Source organism: Anticarsia gemmatalis, chromosome 2 (genome assembly GCF_050436995.1).
Source record: "Anticarsia gemmatalis isolate Benzon Research Colony breed Stoneville strain chromosome 2, ilAntGemm2 primary, whole genome shotgun sequence".
NCBI lineage: Eukaryota > Metazoa > Arthropoda > Insecta > Lepidoptera > Erebidae > Anticarsia > Anticarsia gemmatalis.
Genome location: NC_134746.1, coordinates 5,636,432 through 5,661,969, shown reverse-complemented (window position 1 = coordinate 5,661,969; position 25,538 = coordinate 5,636,432). Strand labels below are relative to the sequence as shown.

The 25,538-nt window shown below is 35.4% G+C and overlaps 4 protein-coding genes across 4 annotated transcripts; 2 read left to right on the top strand and 2 right to left on the bottom strand.

Annotated features, from left to right (window-relative positions):
- Nucleotides 1-5,032: 5,032 nt before the first annotated feature.
- LOC142980839 (decapping and exoribonuclease protein-like) lies at nucleotides 5,033-7,978 on the bottom strand. Its single transcript, XM_076126383.1, has 4 exons — nucleotides 7,244-7,978; nucleotides 6,720-6,981; nucleotides 6,264-6,402; nucleotides 5,033-5,834 (listed from the first exon to the last, which is right to left on the bottom strand). Exons 1-4 carry the CDS (start codon nucleotides 7,728-7,730, stop codon nucleotides 5,580-5,582), a joined length of 1,143 nt encoding a protein of 380 aa, XP_075982498.1. The 5' UTR covers nucleotides 7,731-7,978; the 3' UTR covers nucleotides 5,033-5,579.
- A 196-nt stretch (nucleotides 7,979-8,174) lies between these two features.
- LOC142980815 (uncharacterized) lies at nucleotides 8,175-13,599 on the top strand. Its single transcript, XM_076126368.1, has 8 exons — nucleotides 8,175-8,469; nucleotides 8,589-8,709; nucleotides 8,813-9,635; nucleotides 10,120-10,325; nucleotides 10,705-10,814; nucleotides 10,993-11,199; nucleotides 12,632-12,858; nucleotides 13,207-13,599. The coding sequence occupies exons 1-8, from the start codon at nucleotides 8,350-8,352 to the stop codon at nucleotides 13,433-13,435; spliced, it is 2,043 nt and encodes a 680-aa protein (XP_075982483.1). The 5' UTR covers nucleotides 8,175-8,349; the 3' UTR covers nucleotides 13,436-13,599.
- A 1,015-nt stretch (nucleotides 13,600-14,614) lies between these two features.
- On the top strand, nucleotides 14,615-17,770 carry LOC142980845 (uncharacterized). The gene is made up of 5 exons (XM_076126396.1): nucleotides 14,615-14,754; nucleotides 15,306-15,438; nucleotides 15,773-15,913; nucleotides 16,358-16,489; nucleotides 16,896-17,770. The coding sequence occupies exons 2-5, from the start codon at nucleotides 15,415-15,417 to the stop codon at nucleotides 17,061-17,063; spliced, it is 465 nt and encodes a 154-aa protein (XP_075982511.1). The 5' UTR covers nucleotides 14,615-14,754; nucleotides 15,306-15,414; the 3' UTR covers nucleotides 17,064-17,770.
- A 10-nt stretch (nucleotides 17,771-17,780) lies between these two features.
- Nucleotides 17,781-25,393, bottom strand: LOC142980799 (uncharacterized). The gene is made up of 5 exons (XM_076126367.1): nucleotides 25,199-25,393; nucleotides 23,145-25,064; nucleotides 22,651-22,826; nucleotides 20,720-20,917; nucleotides 17,781-19,912 (listed from the first exon to the last, which is right to left on the bottom strand). The coding sequence occupies exons 1-5, from the start codon at nucleotides 25,287-25,289 to the stop codon at nucleotides 19,667-19,669; spliced, it is 2,631 nt and encodes an 876-aa protein (XP_075982482.1). The 5' UTR covers nucleotides 25,290-25,393; the 3' UTR covers nucleotides 17,781-19,666.
- Nucleotides 25,394-25,538: the final 145 nt, after the last annotated feature.

Genomic DNA, 25,538 nt, shown 5'->3' with positions numbered 1-25,538 from the left:
TATACACATTGACAAAATTTTGTCATTACCTTACAAATCATGGATCGTATTTACTTTTTGGATCACTTTTAAAGATAGTATGGAATCTATACAAGCGAAAATAAGTAACAGGAAATGTATGTAATCATGTTATAATTATATTATATATTATACAATTATATATTATTATTAATAATTCGGCGCGAATTCGGTGGTAGTTCTCGATAGTGTGTGTTCCACCGAATTTGGCCAGCGTAGGAGACAACTGTAGGACCTTAAGAAAAGACCCGTGTATTGGGTGGTAAAGAAGTTCCAGTAGTAAATCCAAACGAAACTCATACAGCTGTAAATATTGTTTTTATTTAAAAGAAAACTATACATTGCTGAACAACATGGCCCTATGCAATCTTTGTCGTAACGTGGCTCGATCTCCCATTATGTTTACAGCCATTTGCTTTCCGTATGTTGTTATTGTTAGAATCAAATATCTATTTGATAAACATTTCTGTGTAATTATAGCAATAACTTTTTTAATAACTGTAAAATAAATTTTACCTTTTCAGATTCCTAGTCATCGTTTCTTCCGAGTCAATTTTTACTTCCGATCAGTAGTGTTAATAATATTTGTCACTAGCTGGGCCGCGCAACTTCGCTTGCGTCACATAAGAGAATCATAATTTTCCCCGTTTTTGTAACATTTTTCACTGGTACTCTGCTCCTATTGGTCGTAGCGTGATGATATAGCCTATAGCCTTCCTCGATGAATGGGCTATCTAACACTGAAAGAATTTTTCAAATCGGACCGGTAGTTCCCGAGATTAGCGCGTTCAAACAAACAAACAAACAAACTCCTCAGCTTTATAATATTAGTATAGATTTTTACTCATCACGCAGCCCAAACTGGTCATAATCATGTGCTATATCTTTGCCACGTATCAACTACTCCACCCATCATAAAACTGAATACCTTTATTTATTATCTACCTGAGCAATGAAATGAATGAAAAAAAACTGAATCAAAAGATGTATGTGCATACATGTAAACCTAGGATCACTTTTTACTGTATCCATTAAACTAAAGCAAATATTTGGTAAAGCTGTTTAATTCTTCGAAATAAGAACAAAATATGTCCACAAAAATCTTAAATGAGAGTGACACTACAATGCAAATCAAAGTTCTCTTAATTGCGAAAGAAATATTCCACAACCCGGATACGATTCAATACAGCAACCAGTCACAATACATTTTTGAACCATATTTATCACAAAATAATAGTGATTAATGCAAAAAAACTCGGAACTATTTATTGCACTCAGATGTCAAATATGGCCGCCATTAGGGGCGGAAATTAATTTGCTTGATTTTTCTGTGTTGCTAGAAATAACAATATCAATTTCCTTGGTGTTTAAAATCGGGACAAACATTTCAGTAATAAATAATGTATAAAACTACTTTTGATTTTTTTATACCAAAATTCTGTTTAATGAAACAACAATTACCGAATTTAAATTCAGTAATAAGTTTTAAATTACCATCATAAGTTACAAAATGTAAAGTGGCAACTGTTAGAGAGGGACAAACGCCAGTAAAAGTAAGTCTCACTCGAGACCGTTTTAACGATCTGACATTAGAACAATCAAAAGTAAACTCTATGTACAAGCAGTAAAGTATGAATTTATTTGATACATTTTTCTTAGTGATTCTTCCAGTTATTATTATTACTTCCATGGCTAGAATTTTATTAACACTAGTATTGCATTAAAAAAAAATACTTCACAATATACCTATTCAATCTTTCACATACATTTTAAAGCGAGGTAGATAAAAACACACAACTTTTGTTAATAAATTCCAATACAATAAAACTTACATTAAAATTATAAACTCGATTTTTCCTAATTAAAAAACCATATCCCACTAAAAAATTATAACTATACATTAAGTAATTTCTGGGAGACATCCTACCGTATAAACAGACTTTATCCCTTCAACTGGCAACTAACTGGCTCCCGGTAATAGAAAAAATACTCTATACTGGCAACTGACCGGGAGCCGGTGAGCACGACACTACAAACTTTAAAGCCCAATATCAATTGTTTACAATTCGCTTTCGCGTCGAGTGCTAAGTGTTTGTGGTGTGAGTGTTTTAAATAAAAAATAATTTAGGTATATGAGCAGGAGAAACATGGAAGGGTAAGTAGTTTATAGTAAATACCGTATATTTAACTACTCATAGAACATTAGTGACTACATTTTATCAAAACTCAGCGTATTTATTTTGCCAATACTAATGTTCGACATTTTGTATGGACGAATCATACCAATTTTAATAATAAAATTCATTTGTAAACATTCGTATATGTGATAAAACAGCAACGTTACTCTATAATCTCGCTATTTTAATTTAAAACAAGCCTAAATACGCTTTGATTTGTGTGTAATATGTTTTCAAAACAATCGAGTGCCCACCTTGCCGGGCCCCGATCGCTTGCCAGTATCGGTACAAGGCTACAAGCATGTTTTGATACGACGCGACGCAACGTTGCGTTAATATGCATGTGGCGCACGAATATTTTTAATGTTTTTAACCGACTTCAAAAAAGGAGGAGGTTCTCAATTCGTCGCGATATTTTTTTTTTATATATGTTCAGCGATCATTTCTAAACGGCTGGAATAATATTTTTTTTTATTTGAAAGATATAATTATATATAAAATATATTTTTTAAAAAAACAAAATTCTTTTTTATTTGAAAGAGTAAGTTCCACAGGTGGTCCCATAGGAAGGAACTCAGGATCTGATGATGGGATCCTGGAGAAATCGAAGGCATTTCTGAAAAAATATATGGAAGCACAGAATTTTTGTTGACTTTTTATCAATTGAGAGGGATTTTACGTATAAAAATCGTCATCTTAGCTAGCTAGCTGAATGCCTACGTATGCTGCGTGTTGTACATCCTCTGTTTGTTAAAACCTTCCTACTAAGCTATAATTTTATTTTTTAGATCTATCGAAAACTCACCGCAAAAATCAAAATTTAAACTCAAAATAAAAAACTCACCGTCGCAAAGCCACAAAAAGCGCTCTCGTCTTCCTCTCAGGGATGAAGATATTATAAATTACGGTTGGTGTTATTCTTTTACCAATTATATTTTTACTGGAATTGTCCTTCGAATAAGAAAGCTTATTATCTTTTATTTCTAGGGAGTGAAGGAGAAACAGATGATGAAGATGACCCTGAAAACGATACAATAGCTCAGCCATTTATACCCAGAGCCAACTGGGAAATGTTTGCACAAGACGATGAAGATAAAAATGAAGACTCGCGCACGCCTACCTCAGCCAGACAGGGACTCACTACGTCAACTGGGCCTAGTTTTATGCCTAGGGATATTTTTGATTTCAGGTGGAGAAATTTTGACGTCGATTCAAATTTGTCGGTTGAACGGCGGGAAAAGTTCTCACCACCATTAAAACCGGGAGCACTTTTTAATTATGATACGCCCTATGATTCTTTTACAGCTATATGGGACCAAGAAATAATACAAAATATAGTAAATCAGACAAATATTTATGCCCAACAATACACCCAGCAATTAATCAATTCTGGGAGCTTAGGTCCCTGTAGCCGTATCGCATCATGGACTGATACTAATGTGGACGAGATATATGTTTATTTAGCAATTATTTTGGCGATGGGCATGGTGGTCAAAGCACGGATAGAAGACTATTGGAGCACCAAACTCGATGTATTTGCAACACCAGGCTTCCGAGTGCATATGGCACTACGTCGCTTCCAATTATTATCGAGGTGTCTCCATTTCCAAAATAATTGCCTGATAAGTACGGCGTTATCTCGTCCACAGGCTAAATTATTAAAGATACAACCCATTTTAGACCATTTGAACACAAAATTTTCCTCATTATATGTTTTAGGCCAAAATTTAGCACTAGATGAATCTCTAATGCAATGGAAGGGTTTACTAAACATAAACCAATACATCCCAAACAAAGCAGCGTCCATAGGTATAAAAACTTATGAGGTATGCGAGTCCCAAACTGGGTATTTATGGAGATTTAAGGTCCACGCAGGCCGCCAACCAGCCACAGCGGACAGTCCTGTTTCAGGCAGCATACCATCCACAGTCTTGCAGCTTCTCCAAGGACTGGAACACCGCGGCCACACGATTTGGATGGATAATTATTATAATTCACCAGCACTGGCCCGCACACTGAAATCTTTGGGTTTTGATTGCGCAGGTACATTACGTACTAATAGACAATTTGTACCGCAAGAATTAACGCAATTAACCAAGAGCCAAATGACCCCTGGACAAATTTCAGGCTACACGTCTGGAGATGTTGACATCATGGTATGGCGAGATAAGAACAAAATTGGCCTTATCTCGACATACCATGGTGACTCCGTTAGCCAGATGAATAATTACATAAAGCCCAATTTGGTAAGGGATTATAATATCTGCATGGGGGGCGTAGATAAAAAGGACCAGATGCTAGCTGCGTATCCGATAGAACGGAAACGAACTAGCATCTGGTACAAAAAATTTTTTCGCAGGCTTCTTAATGTGAGCGTGCTTAATTCGTTTTTAATTTTTAAATATTCCCCCGAACAAATAAGAACTCAACAACTACATAGTACCTTTCGCCAAAACCTTATACTTAAAATTCTAGAAAACCATGCTTCTAAACCTATTGCCAGAGACAACAGCATTTACAAAAAAAGCGAAATTACCACCAGATTCTCTGGCACATTTCCCAGCCGAGACGGAATTTGCTGAAACAGGCAAAGAACGCCGCAGACGTACTTGTGTCCAATGCAAGAAAAGGACGCACTACTATTGCCCGGAGTGCAGTGTGGCGCTTTGTGTCATAACATGTTTCCGTCCATACCACTCATAATTAATACAAAAAAATATATATATATATTGAAGTGGCGTATCCATACTATCATAGCTTTATCCATTGTTGAAACTCACGATTTTGTTAAAATTTTGAAATAATATTTCTTAATATTTATTTTCTAGACTAGAGGTAAAGGTATATTAAACTGTATATAAAATATATTTGTATCACTGGAACGTCTTTTATTTATTATACATAAGGCTATTTCAACAAAATTTGGGTAAATATATAAGTTAGTTACATTTGACTATTTTTGTTTATTTATTAGTTGTTATAGATTCAAAGAAAACAAATTGATCAGTTAGGAAATTTAAAGAAGATTACAAAAATATATCGTTTTATATCATTGTATATACAAAATCGTACGTAAGTATTTACGATTTTCGGCAACTACTCAAAACATCCGATGATTTTTAAATGGCCCTTGCCAGTTTACGCATAGGTATATTACAAAATGGCCGCTGCCAGTTGAAGGGATATAGTGCAATATAAACACACGTCAACCCTCCCTATGTGCACGTGCACATGCGTACGTACACCTCACGACGTTGCGCATCTCCGCGTGGCAAATATAACGCATTCTCTTCATACACCCTTATTGTTTTTCCAGCAGATACTTACCTACATATTTTCTTTAACAATATATAATGGGTAACTTAAAAATTAAATGAGCTTGAGCTATCTAACATTCCTCCCATAATTCTCTATAAACCACGGCAAGAGTACAGGATCATCATCATGTGAATAATTCTCTGATACTTGGACAGGCATGCCGGGTGTCCACTCAAACAGTATGGTCACCAATGGCAATGATTGTAGATTGTTCAGTGCTTTGTCCCCATACATATGTTTCACCTTCCTTGCAAGGCATCTCTTCACATACACCAAAAAAGTGTCAAGGAAATTAAAGCAGACATTTGGATCCCAAAACCTCTGTAATAGAAAGAAACACAAATTAATAAATTTTTAAAGAAGATATTATTACTATTATGTAGGAATACGGTTCTATTTTTTGTTGGAGGTCTGAAAAGAATGAAACTGACAAGCTCAGAAGCAACACTATAATAGCCGCTAAGCACTCATTTCCTCGTACGCTGACGTTAGTCGCGAACGTCGTTCGAGCGTACAAATGTACATAATGCTCTATGGCTCTCAGGACAGCAATGCTAATGCGAATGGCAAATGTTACTATGCAATATCGGCATATTTCGCCACGGTTCGCTCGATTGACGTACGCGACCGACATTAGCGTACGAGAAAGGGATGCGTCAATACAAACTTGGTTTAAGATAAAAAACAATAAAATGAATGCAAAGAAGTTATGGTTTACATAAATTATTCAATTTTAATAAGTGTAATTACCTGTGCCTTCTTGGCAATATCTCTGACATCGCATATTCTCAATTCCTCCACAATCCCATCATCATTCCGGAAGCCACACAATATTGTATCAATGCCAACAAGAAATGATTGGCACCACCACTTCTTGGATTTGAAACGTCTGAAAAAGTAAAAAAAATTAGTTACAAAACGGTCAAGATTAAAAAAACAAACCTCATTTTATCCAATCTCTAATAATTTGATAATTTTGTCAGAAAAAAGTGCAAGCATTTTTTATTAATTTAAAATCTACAATAGACAGAATACTGAACCATTCCTGTTATGTTGAAATAATATTTAAATATTCAATACAAGAGAAAGAAAGAATATTTAAGTTAAATATGAGAAATACCTATTTTATTCATAATTTTGACACCCCATTTCCTCTACTATGCTATATTAGTTCTAAGTGTGTGTGTAAGTAATGCAATATTATACCTAAAACTAGTTTCCTGCCTTGGATGTTCAATATGTCTGTTTGTTTTGAGTTCCACAAATTCCTTAGTAGCAAAGTAATCAACAAGAGCATCAGGCCCATCTTCTATAGGAGGTTTTGATACAGGGCCTTTGTCACACCTAATGCCATCCATCTCAGCTCCATACACTATTGTGTGATTGTTCAAATGTGTTGTAAATACTAATGAAAACTCCTCATTCTCATCTACAGGCACATCTGGGTTCGGCACAGAATCTGGTTCATCTGAAAGAAGAAAATAAATTTTAGTGCATTCTTTCTAACACTAACAGTGAAATAAATGTTCTGCAATACTAGTCATATGAGTTGATGTTTATACCTCTGAGAATGTACAAGATAAATAAAGTTTAAACTTTATCTAAAATAAATTTAACAGAGAGCTTATAAAAGAGGAACAGAAAACTAAGTAGGTACCTACCTATTTTAATATTGTACAAAATTAAATTATTAAGTATTCAACATATAAATTTCCATAAACAAATCTCACCTGACAAAAGAAATTGTTCAAACTTGTATCCCCATGAAGTAAACTGCTTGTCCCTTTCAGACATATTCAGTTTTCTGTTAATTTTCTCCTCTGTGTCTCTTGCACACAAGTAAACATTGCCTTTATGTAATAATGCTACTATTTTCCATGGTTCTCTATTTTCATATGGTGTGCAAGCTACGCAAGTCATGAGCCCTCGATAACAGAAGAATTTAGCTCGATCTAGACTGTTCTCCAGAGGAAAGTTCAGTCTGCTTTCATGTTCTAACAAAAACTTAAGCAGTTCCGTAATTTTTACATCTAAATCTGCCGGTCGGTGTATTGCTTTATCCAAATGCAAGTTTAAGTCATACTGTACTCGTCCGTTAGATATACGCCGGGCATACTTCAAGTTTTCCAAACCAATGTAACCTATAACTTTCGGTCGATCGAAGCGAGGGAAACGTCTCTTGTAAATATTAGGATCGACGTGTAGTTCTGGTTGCATCTTGTTTATGAAATATGCATTCGTGTATATATTATTATTAACGAAATAATTAAATTTACACCATTTCTCACATTAAAACAATGTAAACAATCCTACTAAAAGGAAACTACAAAAAAATCTTAGGACTATTCCTTTTTACACACAGTCAAAGAAGAGTACTTGCAAAATAAAGTAGTTTATATCTAAGGAGACACTATTTCACTCTATAAAAAGTTTACTTCAATCACTTCCACACTGGGATCAAGCACACGTTCGCACCATTTCGTTTGTTGTCAAACAAATGTCAAAATCAGCTGTGATTGTAAATTCGAATTTAAATAAATAAAATAAAGTATTAGGTAATTAATTATTTCTTTAATGTTAGGATACAGGTGAATTGGTGTATTTTTTCTTGTTTATTGGTAATTTTATTTAATACAAGTATAGCTGTAAATGGCAGCACCAAAATTAATGTCAAAGGGTCAATTTTAAAAACGACCGTTTGAAGTATTTTGAAACGCGTGATATTGTCCACAATGTCCACTAATGTCCACAAAGTACCGTTTGTAGGCGTAAATTTAAAGTAAATATTGGGCAATGCCCTTCAGAATACTTTGTGCCATAAGAATACTCATGGGAAATGGGTTCTCGATTTCAGAAGTGTAGATTGTGCTTAAAACTTGGCGAGTTTTGTTCTATATTCGAACAAGATGATTCCATCAGGTTATCGGAGATGGTTATGTCTTTTACCAGCATTCGAGTAAGTTGATACTTTGTAACTGTTTAAAGTGCAGGAAAGCAAGTAAAAACATGCATCGGTTTACACTATTTATGTACACAATACCTTCATATCTGTTACATGACCTTGTTTTTTTATAGATATTCGAAGGTGATGGTTTATCAGACCGTGTGTGTACAGCATGTATAGAGAATTTAAGTACGGCGTATTTATTCAAGCAACAATGTGAAAGAATTGACACCTTGTTAAGGAAATTTCCAGGTAAGTTCTTCTTATAAGATTTAGAACTTTAGATTGACTGAAAGAACTTGAAATGTAACTTTAGTTTATTTACTAAGAATTATATTGTGATTGTTGTTATCAGACGCCAGTCTTAACGAGTCTTCAGTGAGTGATTACAATGATTTATTCAACAAAGAGTTTCACATGCATGAAGGTTGTGGTGACAGTACCATTGAGGAATATGTCTCGGCTGAAGGGGACAATGATCAGAACTACTTCAAAGACAACATGGCGGGAAACGATTTTCAAGAGACCAGTGATGAGACAGACAGTGATGTTGAATCTATCAAGTGTGGAGGTTGCAATGAGTCCTATAGCAAGTTAGGCACACACACTTGCAGGACAACTTGTACTATTGAACAAAATCAGTTGGAACGCTCCAGCAGTAATGAAACTCTTGTAGCATCTGATATTATACCTGCCATGCCTGTCAGAGCTACACAGTCCCTACCTCCAAGGGTCACACAACCACTGCCTGATATTCCAGAACATGTGGACATCACTTGTGTACTGTGTGATGAGAAGTATGATCAGTATGACCAATATGTTATACATCTGAACAGATGTACTACAAATGTGAAGCTCCATCACTATGTATGTCCAGCCTGCCATGACATATTCACTGACAAGTTGGCTTACTTGGAACATGTTAAAATAACACATTTCAAGGTTTCCATACATGAGAGATCAGTCCTCTACACTACATGTTTCCAAGACCCCGGAGAAGATTGTGTAGATTTTGTGCCATCGTTTGACAAAACAAGGAAACCGAAGGCTGTCCGACGACAAATAGGTTGGTCTGTTGAGGATATTTATCAAGAAATTGATTGTAATAAAAAGATTGAACAGAAAGAAACGCCCACATCGAGTCCTTTAAAAAATTTCTTTTCGAAGTTGGGGAATGAGTGAGTTACAATTTGAATGTTGGCATGCCTGGGATCTTTGCCTAAATATCAAACAATATTTTAACATATTTTCTTGCTTTAACTAATAGGACAACTTGTGCTTCATTGCTCCAAGACTATACTATTACTTTTGGAATTCTTCTTTTATTCAAGCATCTCATTAGAAGTATCTGTAAAAAAAAATATTTATTCAAATGTGGGGCAGAGCTCGAATAACTTATGATTGTGTGCTAATGAGATTGTTTCTACTAAATAAGTGGGGTCTTTTTTAAGTCATCTATAAATACTCCAGAACTTGGACAGCTTTTATTTATATTTCATATGTACATATTCATTAAAAATATCTACAATTATTATATACCTAGTTACCAGGCTTTTTTACTATTTAGAAATTCTCTTCTATCTGCTAGCATCAAATATATTCAGCTTAGAAAATATATTTTTATGTTGCTGCAATAATTCTAACTGTTACAATGTTTATTAGAACTTTCAGTAGACAGAGTACTCCCAAGAAGGTCAGTTTCCGCAAGTTGATAGAGTCTGGTAAAGAGAAGACTGCCAACTACCTGCCATTCCAGAAATACATACAAAACTACAAGCTTAAGAAGAAAGCAACTGGATACAGCCCAATAAAGAACAAAATGCAGGTTTCTACTAAAATACAAGCTACATTGCCTGAACTGACCTCTGGTAAATAATATTTGTGTATTTTATTTTAATTTCTTACTAATTTACATCTCTTATACTCAAAGAGGCAAAGGTTTATGTAATACACCTGTTTTTCGCCCTTTGCCATGTCGGTTCCATGTTATAGAGAAAAAGTATTTACAATATACATACAAAACTCTGGGATACTATATTAATATAAATTAAAAAGCTTAATGACACTTTGCCCATCATAAGAATAGAGCCTTGTAATCAGCAGTCATATAACACTTCCACCCAGAATTTGGTGGCATTTACAATGGCATATTGTTTAGTGTTTCTGCAGCAATGTGGAGCCTACTAATGGTGGGAGACCATTAGTAGGTAAATATATATTTTTATAAAATTTTTGTTATGTTTTCAGACAGTGACTATCACTCTCCAAGTGGCACTTCTGAGGAGTCATGGAAGTTGAAACAGAACTTGATATGTGCTTGTGAGAAGAAGATCTTCATGCTATCAGAGAATCTCAATGTAAGTCAAACATTTCTACAATAAGGGGAGTCTACACAAAGTCGACGATTTGATGTCTGCAGCTCTTTATATCAAAGCAATCAGGCTGGGTACTTCAAGACGCCGACTGTGTGTGGACACCATTATAAAAAAGACAACATTGAAATAGATACATCATTTGTCATTGTTATTTCTACAGAATCGCGACAGAATTATAGCGATGATCAACGAATTGGGTGGGGTCGTCGCAGAAAACACAAAAATGGAGATGTTGGCAACACATTTTATAGCAGTGTTGCCAAACGACACGTTCACGGGCATGATGGTGTGCGCCCTCGCGACCGGCAAGTGGCTGATCACCGCCAGCTTTATATACGACAGTTTTAGATGCAAGAAGTTCTTACAGGTATCTATTTTAATATTTAAATATTCTCTGTCCAATTTAGTGCCAAAGTTCCGACACGCACTTGCCCAGCGTGATGGACTCAAAGTCTTACTTCTTCCGGGACACTCTTGCCCGGTAGTGGGGCTGTGCTGGGTTAAAAAAATATACACCTTTCGATAAGTATCGGTTAACTAAATAAAACAGAATTTTGACTGCTTCCTGATTCATTATATATTAGAAAGTTTATATATCAGTTACGAAAAAGCCACTAAATTATGTATTTAAAATTATCAGTCAAAAACGCGATAGATTCGCTGGTTCCCAAATGTAGTTAGGTTGTGGAGGCTTTTTACTAAACAATAGGTCGTAACTAACACGACGTTTATTATTACGAGTATGTCAAATTGTAAAAGTATTATTATATCTTGTACAAGTAACTTGAGACCTCTATCAAGACTGGCTGTTAGAATAATAAGCTTATCGCATTGTTGAGCATTACATTTCATTCTTCACAAACACAGTCCACCCTTGAAATAACTGTAATCGTAACGGACTGAACCGATCTTCGATACATGCATACTCTCGTATCGTAAATTAGTAACACCTTGAACTAATTGTGTCGATAGCCAGCTTAGAGGAAGTCAATCTAGGGCATCCATTCGAATAACACCTTGACGAAAAACACGTAGCCTAGATCACGAAAGTCACCCATCAATATATGTGTATTTGGCAGGTGCTAGTCAAACGGGTGCTCTAGATGAACTACCTCCCAGCTTACGAATTTTACATTACCGTATGACAAATCAAAGGCTCGTACTGCCGATTCTTGACTTTTAGTTCGAAGTTCTGACTAAAAGTAAGCATTCGAAGGTAAATAGAAATAGTTGGTGCTATCAAAATAAGGCGATTATTCAATTTCCATACAAATATCGAAATCGATACGTTATTTTTTTGCAAGATTTCCTGCAAAAACTTCTGTAGATAGTTATAGATCTATCGCATGACGACAGCTTTCTGAACTTATAGCTATCGTCATGCTATCGGGCTCTTGTCAAGAGAATAGTTCACGTGGCTTAACAACGCGCTTAGAAACTAAACAACACTTGAGGCTTATTGTTCGATCTTGTGAAAGCAATTTCGATTTGATAATACATGCAAGTAAGGACGCTATACAACGTATATCAAATGAGCGCGTACATTCTGAGTGCTGCCGTCACTCGTAGGAGAAAACAGATCGTATTTCCTATTGAGTGACAAATTAGAGTTCTTTTTACCTAAACACGATCGCCGTGTATGACGTTTTAGACTCCGAAAGATCCTATTTTAACTCTCAAACAACCACTGCGCTTCGCGTGGTAACCGTAGATCGCGTTGATATATATAAAAAAAAAATTACCAGGCACCTTAATCAGTGTGTCGTATCAATGATTAATAAAATACTTCTAATTTTCAGGAATGTCTATACGAATGGTTAAAACACCCTAAAATTCTAGAAATAGACACAACGAGCGTGGAAGTAGCGAAGGCGGCGGTGTACTGGCACCTTGAGTTAGATGCACTCAGCGCCAAGTACCCTTTCGAAGGGAAACAAATAGTACTTATCATGAAGAGGAAGTACAGGCAATATTATCAGATGATATTCAAAACTCTTAAGGCAAAGCCTGTTACTTACGACCCAAGGTACATGATTATATTATTTGTATTTTCTGCATTAAATTTCAGACGACTACAAACAGGGGGCAGCAGCATCTTGAGTCATTCGACGACGTAACAATTTGAGAGAACTGTCTCCTATGTGCACAGTTATAGACGTTAAAATGAGTTTGATGCAAATAACATACAATACTATGCAATGTTGTTGTTGTTTGTCGTATGGTTAGTGGTCAACCTAGTGTCAAAGTTGTTACTATGCAATGATCCAACAGCATGATTTTATGCCGCTGCCCAACATTTATGGTCAAAATTTATAAGTACCTTGATAACAAGCACTCGTATTATTTTAATATTTAACAAGAAATGTGTTTCCAGGACTCCGGGCAGTTGCTGCACGGCAGACTATTGTTTCGTCGATATGAAGATTATTGAGAGAGTAAAACTCCGATTCTTCGCCCGCCATAACGTCCCCGTATTTCCGTACCAATACATTTTGGTATATTTGCTCAAAAGGGGACAGGTTCAAGATGAATACAAATATTTACTACAAGACTGCAAGAAATATTCCAGGGACACGATGTTCTTACTTAACGACACGTACTAGTTAATATAGCTTAATTATATTATTGATGAATCGCCTATATTTTTGTTATTTTATATTTGTTGCAAAGGTGTATGGGTAACTAAATTGACATTATATTTTTCTACATTTATATTTTATGCAATGAAGCCATATTATTATTAAGAATAAAGTATATTTCTATATTATTTGGTGTTATTTCTAACTACTTTAAGTTGTATCCCCGCCGTGTAGTTGTGATTCTTGGTTTCTGCGTTGAAGGGCGTATCTCGTGTAGGTCCCTGTATCTTCCTCGGCTAATTTTCACCTGACGGGAGGACAGGACATGCAATAACTAATTTAATATTGTGAACTGAAGAGAATAGAAACCTTCGTGGTCTTGTAAGGGTATACAGTCTCTATACACGGTTTTGAAGGTGTATTTGCTCGTACACATGTACCATAATATTCAACACTAATAGGATAGCAGATTAAATCACCTTGTAAAGATATGTTAGTGGGTTTACTTACTCTAGTATACATAAACCAACAAGCTACAGTGGCTACGATAGTGCCTATCATCCCCCAGATTTGATCAGAACTCGGAAACCCATCTTCGTTAAAACTATCCTTAGGATCGGGCTCATCACAGTTGCAAAACGAAATAGTATAAAGAAACATTATTTAATAAAATTTAAATAAACTAACAATACTGTAATGTTGTTATTGTTACTATAATTTAATTGTCAATTTTATGAAGTAGACATTTCTGTAATCATGGATAATAATATCTTCTATGCTATGAGTTCAATTTATAGTCGAACTGCAAAGGTTTAATAGTGGCTGTACTAACTATGGCTCTAACACCGTAATTTGAATGAGAAAGTAAGAATATTTTTGACGAACCTTGAATAGATAGATAAAAACGGCATGGTAAAAAAAAACACATTTACAGCTCCTTATTTTTTTGTCAGTCCCTTTTCTAAAGACAATAAAACGCTCAAAGATGCGAGCCCCTAGAGTAGTACAACGGACAATAAAAAAAACTGAAAGCTATCAACATGTGGGTACTTGTACAATATCAAACTTCCACATCTGGTTAACGGCCGTCAAAACTATGTCTATTGTTGCTATCTTCTTTTGATAAGTAGGTACCTACCTACAAAACATTTTTTTTAACAGTACCTACAACTTTTGTTAACTTTTAAACTTGAAGGTAATAAACAAAACAAACAAGAATTAAGAACAAGCATTTTAGATCTCGAGTTGTGGTGATCGGCAATGTTGGCGTTAGACGTGAATTCTCTGCAGTGCAAGCTAATTGCGGATTTTTTAAAAGTGCCGTCGTTATTTGTAATTTTAACGTAAGTACGCTGTTAGATTTAAAGCATTTTTTGTGAATTTTATTCTACATCAACTGGTGAATGGACTTGCTTTTTACCTCAAAATGAATTCAGCTGAATTCAGGATGTGTATTCCGTGAGGATGTAGGCAGGTTCTTTTACGAAGTTAGAACGTAGACACTTTACTATTATTGCTAGACTCAATTAATAGGTACAGCTACGTATTGGTGTATAGTATGCCACTTAATTTTATTGTCTACAGCTAGGGGAATCACTACTCGTATTATAAAACTACGTTTGTTTATCAAAAGATTTAGTCGTGAATTGATTATTCCAATTAAATGGTGCTTACTATAATTACTTAGTGTTTTGTGACATGTGTAATTAGTAGGCAATAGGTACCTTCTTGTTTACGTGTTCAGAAAAATATAAACAGTTGTTTGATTATTATTAACAATATTTAGCTTAAGTTTATGAAATCAAAATCGTTTTTGTAAAGTTATTTAAAAGTACGAGTTTTGTAAAACACTTACCTACTGAACTTAATTATAGAAACATTTACTGTTTATTAGGATCGTGAAAAAAAATTACTGCACAGTTGAAATAGCGTCGGTTGTAAATCTACAACGCTAACATTCGACACTAGTTTCGGCTGAGAAGTGAGTTGAAAACAAGCGCGAAATGGGATCCTGTTGCTCGATTCAGGTAAGTGTAACATTGAATTTATTGTGATAAACACCAACCGTTAGATACAAATAAGTATATGAATAACGTTGTGGTTCGATAAATCGATTACCTTAACATATAATAAAGTACCTATTACTATAATCTAGTATGTATATTATCTATTTCCGACTAATATTTCACTTATGTGTGGATATGTCGTAAACATGAAATCGGCAACTAAAGTTGCTAAACGTAGGATCTCCAATTTATAAACTGCAATTACCTGCTTAGAATTAACATTATCAACATCTTATAATTAACAAAAAGGTTAGTGTTAGGTATCTACTAATTATATATTTTTGTTTACTTTCAGGATGATGAAAGTGTTCCGAGAAGAAGCTCTGCAAGGAAACCAGCTCCACTTCCTGATAGCAGACCGATCGTGATCAACACTGCCGTTGTTGTCGATCGTAATCGTGGTCGTGGCCAACGCGGTGGTCGCAATGTACAGAATGTATGTATAAGCCTGCACTACCATATTTAATACTTGATTAAAAATATAATTTAGGTACTTTTACATCCTTGGTGGTCGGTCACGATGTCCGCGGCACTATAATAGAACCTACGTATGCGAGTGTGTTATGGAATCGATTTCCACACAGAACGATACTTGTATGATCCATAATATTATTACCTACGTGCCTTGTAGTATTTCATCAATTAATTATTATTATCGATGCCTTGGAGAGCATGTCCTGCCGCCTGACTGGTCGTTCCTCTACCGGCATGAGAGTAAGGGAGAAGAGAGTGTATCAATCAGTTGTACACTCGGCCAGTGGACACTATAAACAAAGTACTGCACAGTTAGTCGGTTTCAATTAAAGTGGCTGCCGAGGCCGAATATCGGCCAGTAGCCGCCAGGAGGACATTATTATCAATATGTTTTTTTCTTCTTTAGGACCTTGAAATGTCATGTTACGGTGAGTTTACCTGTTCGCACTGCGGCCGCTTTTGGCGAAGCATTCTGTCGTGGCGGAATACTTATCAAATCTGCAAAGATTGTAACTCAAGGGTATACCCCAGGAACCAGGTACGTAGAATATAAACTCTTATCTAACATATTAAAAATAGTTATCTTGTTTTTCATAACATGGCAACATCGCCTCTGCGACGGTGCAATAGCGTACACGAGTAAACGGCCTACGGGATGCCGCGCACTAGTTGTACAAAATATTAATATCATCTCGAGCTCGATTTCCGCGCAAAGGTGCTATTGGGTTCTTCTTATTTCTATTTATTTCAATAAAAGTTTGGTAACGTGCCCAGTATCTATATACTTAGCAACAGACAGAGCCCCCTATGATATTGGACTAACATTGTCAATGCCGTAAATGGCGAAACACGTGTGTAACATACGCGCCTGCACCTTCGAGGAAAACAGACACAGACACCAGACAGTAAACATATTATACGCTTGAAATCTTTGTATTTTTCAGAGAGAAGTTCGTCCGTCAGACGTAAGGCGAAGCGACGGTTATGACAAAGAACATTCAAGTGATTTGTGCCAGAGGTGTAAGCAGCTCGGTCGCTATTGCGGCAACTACAATAAGGGATCTAATGCTCAGGTTAAGCGCAGATACAACCATGTGAACAAAAGATATTAATGTCTAGTTCCACGACTTACGGATAAGTGTTGGATAGCCTATTTGATAGATAAATAACAGATAAAATTCTGTTAAAATCCACTTTATATGCTTTCCGATATTTATTTAGGAGTACTTGGTGCTTTTTAGCAACTAGAAGCGGTAATAAGATGGTATTTATTCTACAGTTTCTTTAGGCGGATAAAAAAAACAAATATTTTTTTATTTACGTATTTAATAAGAAATAACCAGGCACAAGTAATATAATAAATATCTTGCCAGTCTATTTGTATAGGTACTAAGTACTATACGTCTAGACACTCTACTACGAAAAAGTAAGATTTATTGTAGATTTTATCAGGTCTTAATAGAAATAAATATAGTAGCAAAACATCTATAAGCCACAACTTAGTTAAGAGCCCAGGGCTTGCATGATGTGTGTAATAATAAAAAATAATTCAGTGTATGTCCAAGATTTAACTATGTGGGCAACCGCCTGCTAAATAAGCCAGCAGGTAACTGACACAATTAACTGAAAATGTTGATTCACCTGCACATATTGCGCAGTTACCTCGACACTAACCGCCGCATGTGGTAGGTTCGAATCCCACTCGGGACAAATATTTGTGTGCTGAGCACCATTTTCTGTTGTGAGCCTGGTCGTAAATATATAAATACTTATGTATTTAACATTATATAAGGATACACAAGCTCTGTTTAGTTTGAAATCGGATGACCGTGTGTGAGTTGTCTAATGATAATTTATTCTTCTGCCATCTACAACTTCTATACGGGGCTCTTTACTAAGTGGTCGGGCAATCTATCTATAGTATATAAATATTCTTTTAAGTACTTTTTAACAATAGGGACGCGCGTTTTTGTACGGGATTTATGTAATATTGTTTGTGGCTAAATACAACACACAGCTAAGTACCGCTTAGCTCTGAGTCGTGTTGTATGAACATGATGAAAATGGTAATGAATATTGATCTATGGTTTCTTAACCATTATTAAGCTAAGCTGTGCTGTGCATCTCTTATTCAAAACTACTTAAAAAAGTATTTTTAACTTGCAAATAATAGACACGAAGCAGAATCACTTACGGTCTTACTTCGTTTTTAATATCGCTTTGTTTTCATAAAATAACGTAGATGTATTTGCTTACCCTTTATTATACAAAACATAGGTGACAAAGCTGACAACTTAGTAGAGGTTATTGACATGCTCGATTTATGAAAATCATTGTCTATTATATTATTTGTCTTTCTAAAAAGTTATGTTTTTAATAAAAAAAGCAGACGTCCGTTACATAAACCGTATGCATGCGATCAAAATCCGAATTGTGTATACCTCCGCCAACCTCGAAACTTGCATACAAGACCCTCTACCAAGTTGTCAGACTATTGACAGCATTGTACAGCGCAGCTTAGCTTAATACTAATCGATAAAAAAGTAAAACAGACAGTTTTCTAATATACTTGTAAGGTATATTCCGAGTAACTGTATTGTCTATAAATATTATCATTTCAAGATTGTTGTTACGTTTGAATGTAACTTTTGTAAAGTTTACGTTTAATAAATATATTGAATATGGAAAATTTGATTATTTTATTTTTAACCTTTTACTTTACTTCATACATATGTAACATAACTAGAGCTGTGCTTTCATGGTAGGTAAAAGAATCTATAGTAATGAACAAAAGTATTAAAATATATAACAGTGTACACGTGTACAAGGTTCCAATTACATAAGACTGTGTGAAGCATTTCTGCGGGGTTATCACGTCAATTGACAACGAGTGTACGTCAAATTGTTGACGTAACGTGTTAATCTTTACAATCTACGGGAGAAAACCATGTATGTAAACATACAGCATAGTGGCTTTCAAAAAGTTGTCAACTGAGATACGTGATAGCCCCCTAATTTTCTGTTTCTTATGCAAATTTTCTCCACGGAGTATCAAAATAGGGTCCTACAGTTCAAACAATCACTTGCTTACCAAATCTACTTGCTTAAATGAGAAAGACAAAACACTGATTTCAATACACATTATATTACATAGGTATCTATCTGTCTGTGATATTTACAAAAGGTTTTATTTTTAGATAGTCAGTATTTGTGAAACTTGTTTGTACAATGTTTCTATAATTTATTGAGTATTTAATAACATAAAATGGTACGTATAGATCTACGCAATGTAATATTCCATGCGTCGTTCTCGTAGCGCGAATAGGACATTCCCTATTCGCGTTACAAGAATAGATACAGATGCAGACATGTCGGGATTTGTGTGAATTAGAAATTGTTCCAATTTGTACAAATGATAAGTATCCAAAATGAACAAGGCCGTTCTTACAAAAGGGTATGCAGGTGTCTAATGGAAACAAATTCGGTTGCGGGACGAATTACGAACCTCAATGGATTGTAAAATTGCTAAGCATCGGAGAGACTTGTGTACGAACGACCAAATCTTTAGGCGGTAATTTCTCACTGTATGCTAAATTGTGCATATCTATACGCATCATTAATTAGTTCCTGTTCAAACAAAACAACTGGTAAAATAAAACAATTCAACAATCTTCAAAAGTTTCAAGACATCTATAAACAAATGATAATTATAGATTTAAGATGCTTGCTCAGTTTCAGGGAGAAACTTATTCAATATACTTAAGTATCTAGTATCGGTAAAATGTCTATGAATGCTGACAGTATAGTCTGCTTTCTTCTCTGCTAAATATGCTAACAGTGGAGTGATTAATGTCTCTATTTCTGTAACGTCTTGTGAGTTTGATATCTTAAGTATTTGTGACAGGGAAGTGATGCAATTCTTCACTTGAGAGTCTGCAAGCGGCTCCTTTAAGTACTTGTACTGTAATAAAAAAACGATTTAATTAGTAAGGTTCACGGTCTGATTGCCTCCGTGCCGCAGTGGTTTAGGTCACCACGCCAACACCACTGCGTCGGGAGGTCGTGGGTTCGATTCCCACACGGAGCAATTTTTTGTGCGATCCACAAATAATTGTTTCCGGTCTGGTTGTGCTTTGCGTCCGTTGTTTATATGTTTGTAAAAGTCCCCGCGACACAAGAGCAATTCTTAGTGCGGGAGTTGTCTTTCTTCGTAGTGCGGGTGTTGAAAAAAAAGTGTAACCAAAGAAATATTTGCTTCAATACAATTTTTACAGTCCACGCTTCTCTAATGGTTGCATCCGGCCGTATACGTGCACGTGTACGTACGAGTACGCACGTTAGATCGGAAGTAGTACGATTCGTTAGGCGATCTTGCTTTAACATGATAACGTGCAACTCATCAAACTGGGATCACTCATAATATTGATTAAAAATAAGTTTTAAAATCGGTCATACAAATCAAAATCTATACTAATATTATAAAGCTGAAGAGTCTGTTTACTTGTTTGTTTGAACGCGCTAATCTCAGGAACTACTGGTTAATTTTTTTTTTGTGTTGAATAGACCATTTATCGAGGAAGGCTTTAGGCTATATAACACTATGGTCATTAGCAACGAAAAATGTTGCAAAAACGGGGAAAATTATGACCCAATCTTTCTTATGTGACGCAAGCGAAGTTGCTCTGTTCAGCTAGTTTTAAATATGAGCGTTAAGGGAAATTTTGTTACAGCAGTAAATAAAGCAACTAATTAATAAGTCATTACTTACCCGGATTATGTGCATGAAGTTATTATAGCAGTAGAACAGACAGGCCCGCGTGCTTTTCGTTCGATGTTCTTCTACTGTTCGGTTCAACAGTTCCATAGCTGACGTGTACAGACGCAATGTATCGTGCTCTGAAATATCCGCTCTGATCAGGTCGTCCCATATCTCTGTCCATTCCTCTAAGATAGCCCAAGGTATTATCTGAAATCGGGTAAGAGTGATATGAAGAATGGTCTCATGCGTAATCTATACTGTATATAATATTATAAATGCGTAATGGAGAATGTTACTAGGTATGCCAAATCGCTTTAAATTTTGACACAGTATAGCCTGTATGTATACATATAAACTAGTTTTTGTTTCAGTCAAAAATACCAAATAGTTTTGATTTTATAAGCATTCAAAGTGTCGAAAAATATCGAGTCCCGCTAACGGGCGCATGAGCGGCTGTGACGTCATACTACATTACCGCGCCGCGCGGGCCGCGTTCCGCTTAGTATTAAGTCGCCAATCGTTGTTGTAGGTGTAATAGCTTGCGTAGTTTTTGTTGTGTTTTCTTCCGCTTATGTATAAAATAACTTATAATAATAGTAAATACTATAAGATTAATAAAATGGATAAAGGATTTGAAAAAGGGCAATCGGATAATCTCCTAAAATAAATGAAATAATGGTTACGAATTATTTGTGAAATAAATAGAGGTTTTGTTGCCTCCGAAATCCTACTTAATATTATAAATGTGAAAGTTTGTGAGAATGTACATATGTATGTCATTGTATGTAGGTACGTAGGTATGTACGTATGTATGTATGTATGTATGTACGTATGTGTGTACGTACGTACGTATGTATGTATGTATGTATGTATGTACGTACGTATGTATGTATGTATGTATGTATGTATGTATGTATGTATGTATGTATGTATGTATGTATGTATGTGTGTATGTATGTATGTACGTATGTATGTATGTAAGTATGTACGTATGTATGGATGTTTGTTACTCTTTCACGCAAATTTGACTGAACCTATTACGATGAAACTTGATATATAGGTAGCTGAAGACCCAGAATAACGCATAGACTACTTTTTATCCCGGAGTTGCCGAAGGATCGGGATTTACGCGGGAAGGGTTTCCATGCGGACGAAGTCGCAGGCGGTTTCTAGTATATATTATACATATTAGTAATATGTTAGATATTTACAATCACTGCATATTATAATGAAACAATTTTTAACCGAAATAATCGCGTACTTATTGATTTTACATTTTTCCTGCCACAGTAAAATCAATAAACTCGCGATCAATCCGATTAGAAATTGTTTCATTATAAGATGAAGTTATTTATTATTACTTATGTACTTATCTACATAAAATTAAATTACATTTAGGCACAACATATGATTTCCTAGTATTAAAATTGGACATTTTTAAAAGTATTTAGGAATAATTTCAACGCACCGAGCGCGCGACCGCAAGCGAACTGTGTGAGCCAGACTGAGCAAGTGTAAAGTGACGTCACACCGTCACCGAGAGCTAGCGTCGTGCGGTTACAACTTGTTTTGCTTATAAATCGAAAACTAATTGACGTATCGAAGTAATTCTTTCACCAGTATTTTTTATTTTTAAACGAGAATATGGAATGCTAAAAATCAAAATTTGGTAACATTCTCCATTCTGTTTGTCGAATGCGCTTTCACTGCTAAGCCGTAAGCCGTTTTCGACAACATTTTGCATGGAGATACTTGATAATATAGATCTGACTTAGGTTTATTTTCAACCGATTCCCTACATACTTGAATGTTTTAAAGATAATGTTGGAGCTGGTAATCTTTTTCATTAGCGGAGGTAACAACAAGCTGCGAAGGAAAATACAAGACAGACTAGAGACGCAGGTTTTTGTTTGCTAAAAAGATATAAATTATATTTTTACCTGAGTTAGTTGTAAAGTGAGAAGATTTAGATTGCAGTTCTTATGAACACGCATCTCAGTAATGGATTCGAAAAAACATCTGTTATCCACATTCCATAAATTCCTGAAGTAATAAAAGTTTAGAGGATGGAGGTTTAATTCTCGTATCTTGTGCCGCAACCAGCTACCATCGGTGCCTGAAATAAAAGTCGTGATGTTATCTTATTTTAGAGTTGAGTTTTTTTAATAATTAGGCCTGTTTATTATCAACGACACAGTAGTCCCCACCCCGCACTTGGCCAGCGTGGTGGCCTCGCGGCCTAACCCCCTCTGCATTTGGGAGGAAACCCTTGCCCTGCAGTGCGACAGTAAGGGGTTAAAAATAAAGAGTAGTTAAGAGACAGTAGTTGTTTACATCAGGTAAAACTATTTTGGGGCGCCGCGGAAAACTGCAAGAGTATGCTGAAAAAACTACAAAACCAAGTATAAGTTTAATCAAAAGCTGATTTTCCTACCTGGTATATTATTGCTGTAAGTTTCCATCAAGGATTTTTGGAACTGTATTGCAATCTGTAATGTTTGTAGAGCATGAATTTGAAACGTTCCAAGGTTTCGTAACCGTCCCATCTCCATCACTTGGCCCATGACTACGAGCATTGGTGCCCTATACTCCGCTAACACCTGCTCTATTGGGTATGCTTCAGTTAATAATTGCACTTGATAGTACATTTTCTTCATATTTTCTGTCACAAGTGCATTGTGGATATTTGGCATTATAACAAACATCAGCAGCTGTGAACTGGAAATGACTTCAGCATTCTTCAAAATACAAATGAATTTGACTATATTGTCGTAATACTTTTTCTCTTGGTGGTTGTTCAGAACACACTTCAAACTTTTTATCATACATGGTTCTGTTTCAGTGCTGTAGCAATATTTCGTGTAGTCTTTTATTAATGTCATGACTTTCAGCATTGAGTCTTTTAACTCTCCGTTTTGGGAAACTAAACCAAAGATTCTATGATACACTTTCTGAGGATTTTGGAAAAATACACTCAAAACCTCTGTAAAGTCAGCATTCGCATCTGCAATAAATTTGTTGAACATTTCATTTAGTTCCAGCTCAAAGTCTTCACTAGCTATCATAGTATTTACTAAGATTTTATCCCGGAAGTGAACTTTTAGTAGTTTATACTTATCATCTACATTGCATCCATTAAACAATCCTATTTTTATTCTGTTAACAAGTCCTGTATCTTCAATATTACTTTCATGAAACTTCATGAATAACTTGAAACACTCTTCTTCAGTAAATAAGGTCATATTAGACTTTATGAAGTTAACAAGCTGTAGATCTTGACACAGTCCCTCTTTGTTGACTAGAGCATGTATCCAAGCTGGAGACTCTCCATCGTCCTTATCTATCTTGCTGACTATGGTCTCAGTGTCTGTAGAGTTGATTATATCATTTATATCGGTAGGTTTGCGAGCCATGACCTGTATCATAGGGACAACAGGATGTTCTGCTATAGAGCTAATACTTTCCAACTTTTTCAGTACTTTGTCACACAGTTCTCCTATAACTTGCTGCACACTCTTGCCATCCTCTTCGTACTCACTCCAAGCACAGAATATGTCCACACTCACATCCATTACAACCTCTTTGAAAATATCCAATAAGAACACATTACTGTTGTTTACAAACTCTAAAACCAGTTTGTTGGGACTTTCACAGACTTTGTATGAAGTGTTTTTCAGATAGTCTTCATTGTAAGTCAGCTTGTATATGACATCATCACGATTGGGAATCACTTTCTGTGTGAACACATTGCAGCAATCATTGACTAAATACAACATGGCCTTGAGGCGGTTCCCCTTATACTTGTATACTTCATCACTTCTTAATGTATCTAACCTATGTTTATTTGGTGGATTGGTAAAATACTTTAGATATTTTTGCAAAGTCTCAAAGGCAGTTGTTAATATATTTGATGCAACATCATCATCAAACTTGAAGCAAGCTAGTCTACAGATAAGAGCATAGCAGGCTGCAGATAGTTTGTACAACTTAAATAGACTATCAGTTGGGCTAAAGTATTTGAAGTTTTCTAGGAAAGCTTCGGCAACCTCTAGTCCTAACTGTGGCCAACAGTTAGGAATTATTTCATAGATAAATGGTTCCATATATAAATGCCACATCAATTCACACATAAGGTGTTTCTTCACAGTTGGTATTGACCATATTAAGGGCTCTATCCCAGTGACATCCATCATGTCTTCTAGTACTGGTAAATCTGCATTTAAAACAATATACATTGCAAATTTCCTCATAGTTGGTACCATAGTATCTATTATTCCATCTTCATTTACATATTTTGCTGATTTTAAAAATTTTAAGATGTGTTGTATGACAAACTTTATTTTTTCTTCATTACCTGCAACCAACAGTAAACAGCGATTAGAAGATTACACAGATATTTATTATTTATATACAAACTGATTCATTTATGTATTTATGGGAAAATATTTTGAAAATATCTAAATATATTAAGCACAAAAGTAAATTTACCGCCTTTCGAAGATAATTTTGAAAACTGATGCACGTTGTCTGCTGATATAATCGAGCCCTGAAACGCCGACAATTCGGGAGTAAAATCCATTATTGCAATAGTATTTAGATTTATTTTCACAATATTTTGATGTTTTTGAGGATAAAAATCGCTCGACACCCGGCGAGTATTTGTTTTTGACAGATTTGACACATGTTTTTGCTTTGTATTGATTTCTTACTAAGTAGTGTTGGGACTGTCAAAGTGTCAAGTTGTTAATATAGTAGACAAACTGTAGTAGTTTATTAAAGTCACGGATTAACGTAGGTACTATTAATTGTATTATAATGCCAATGTATA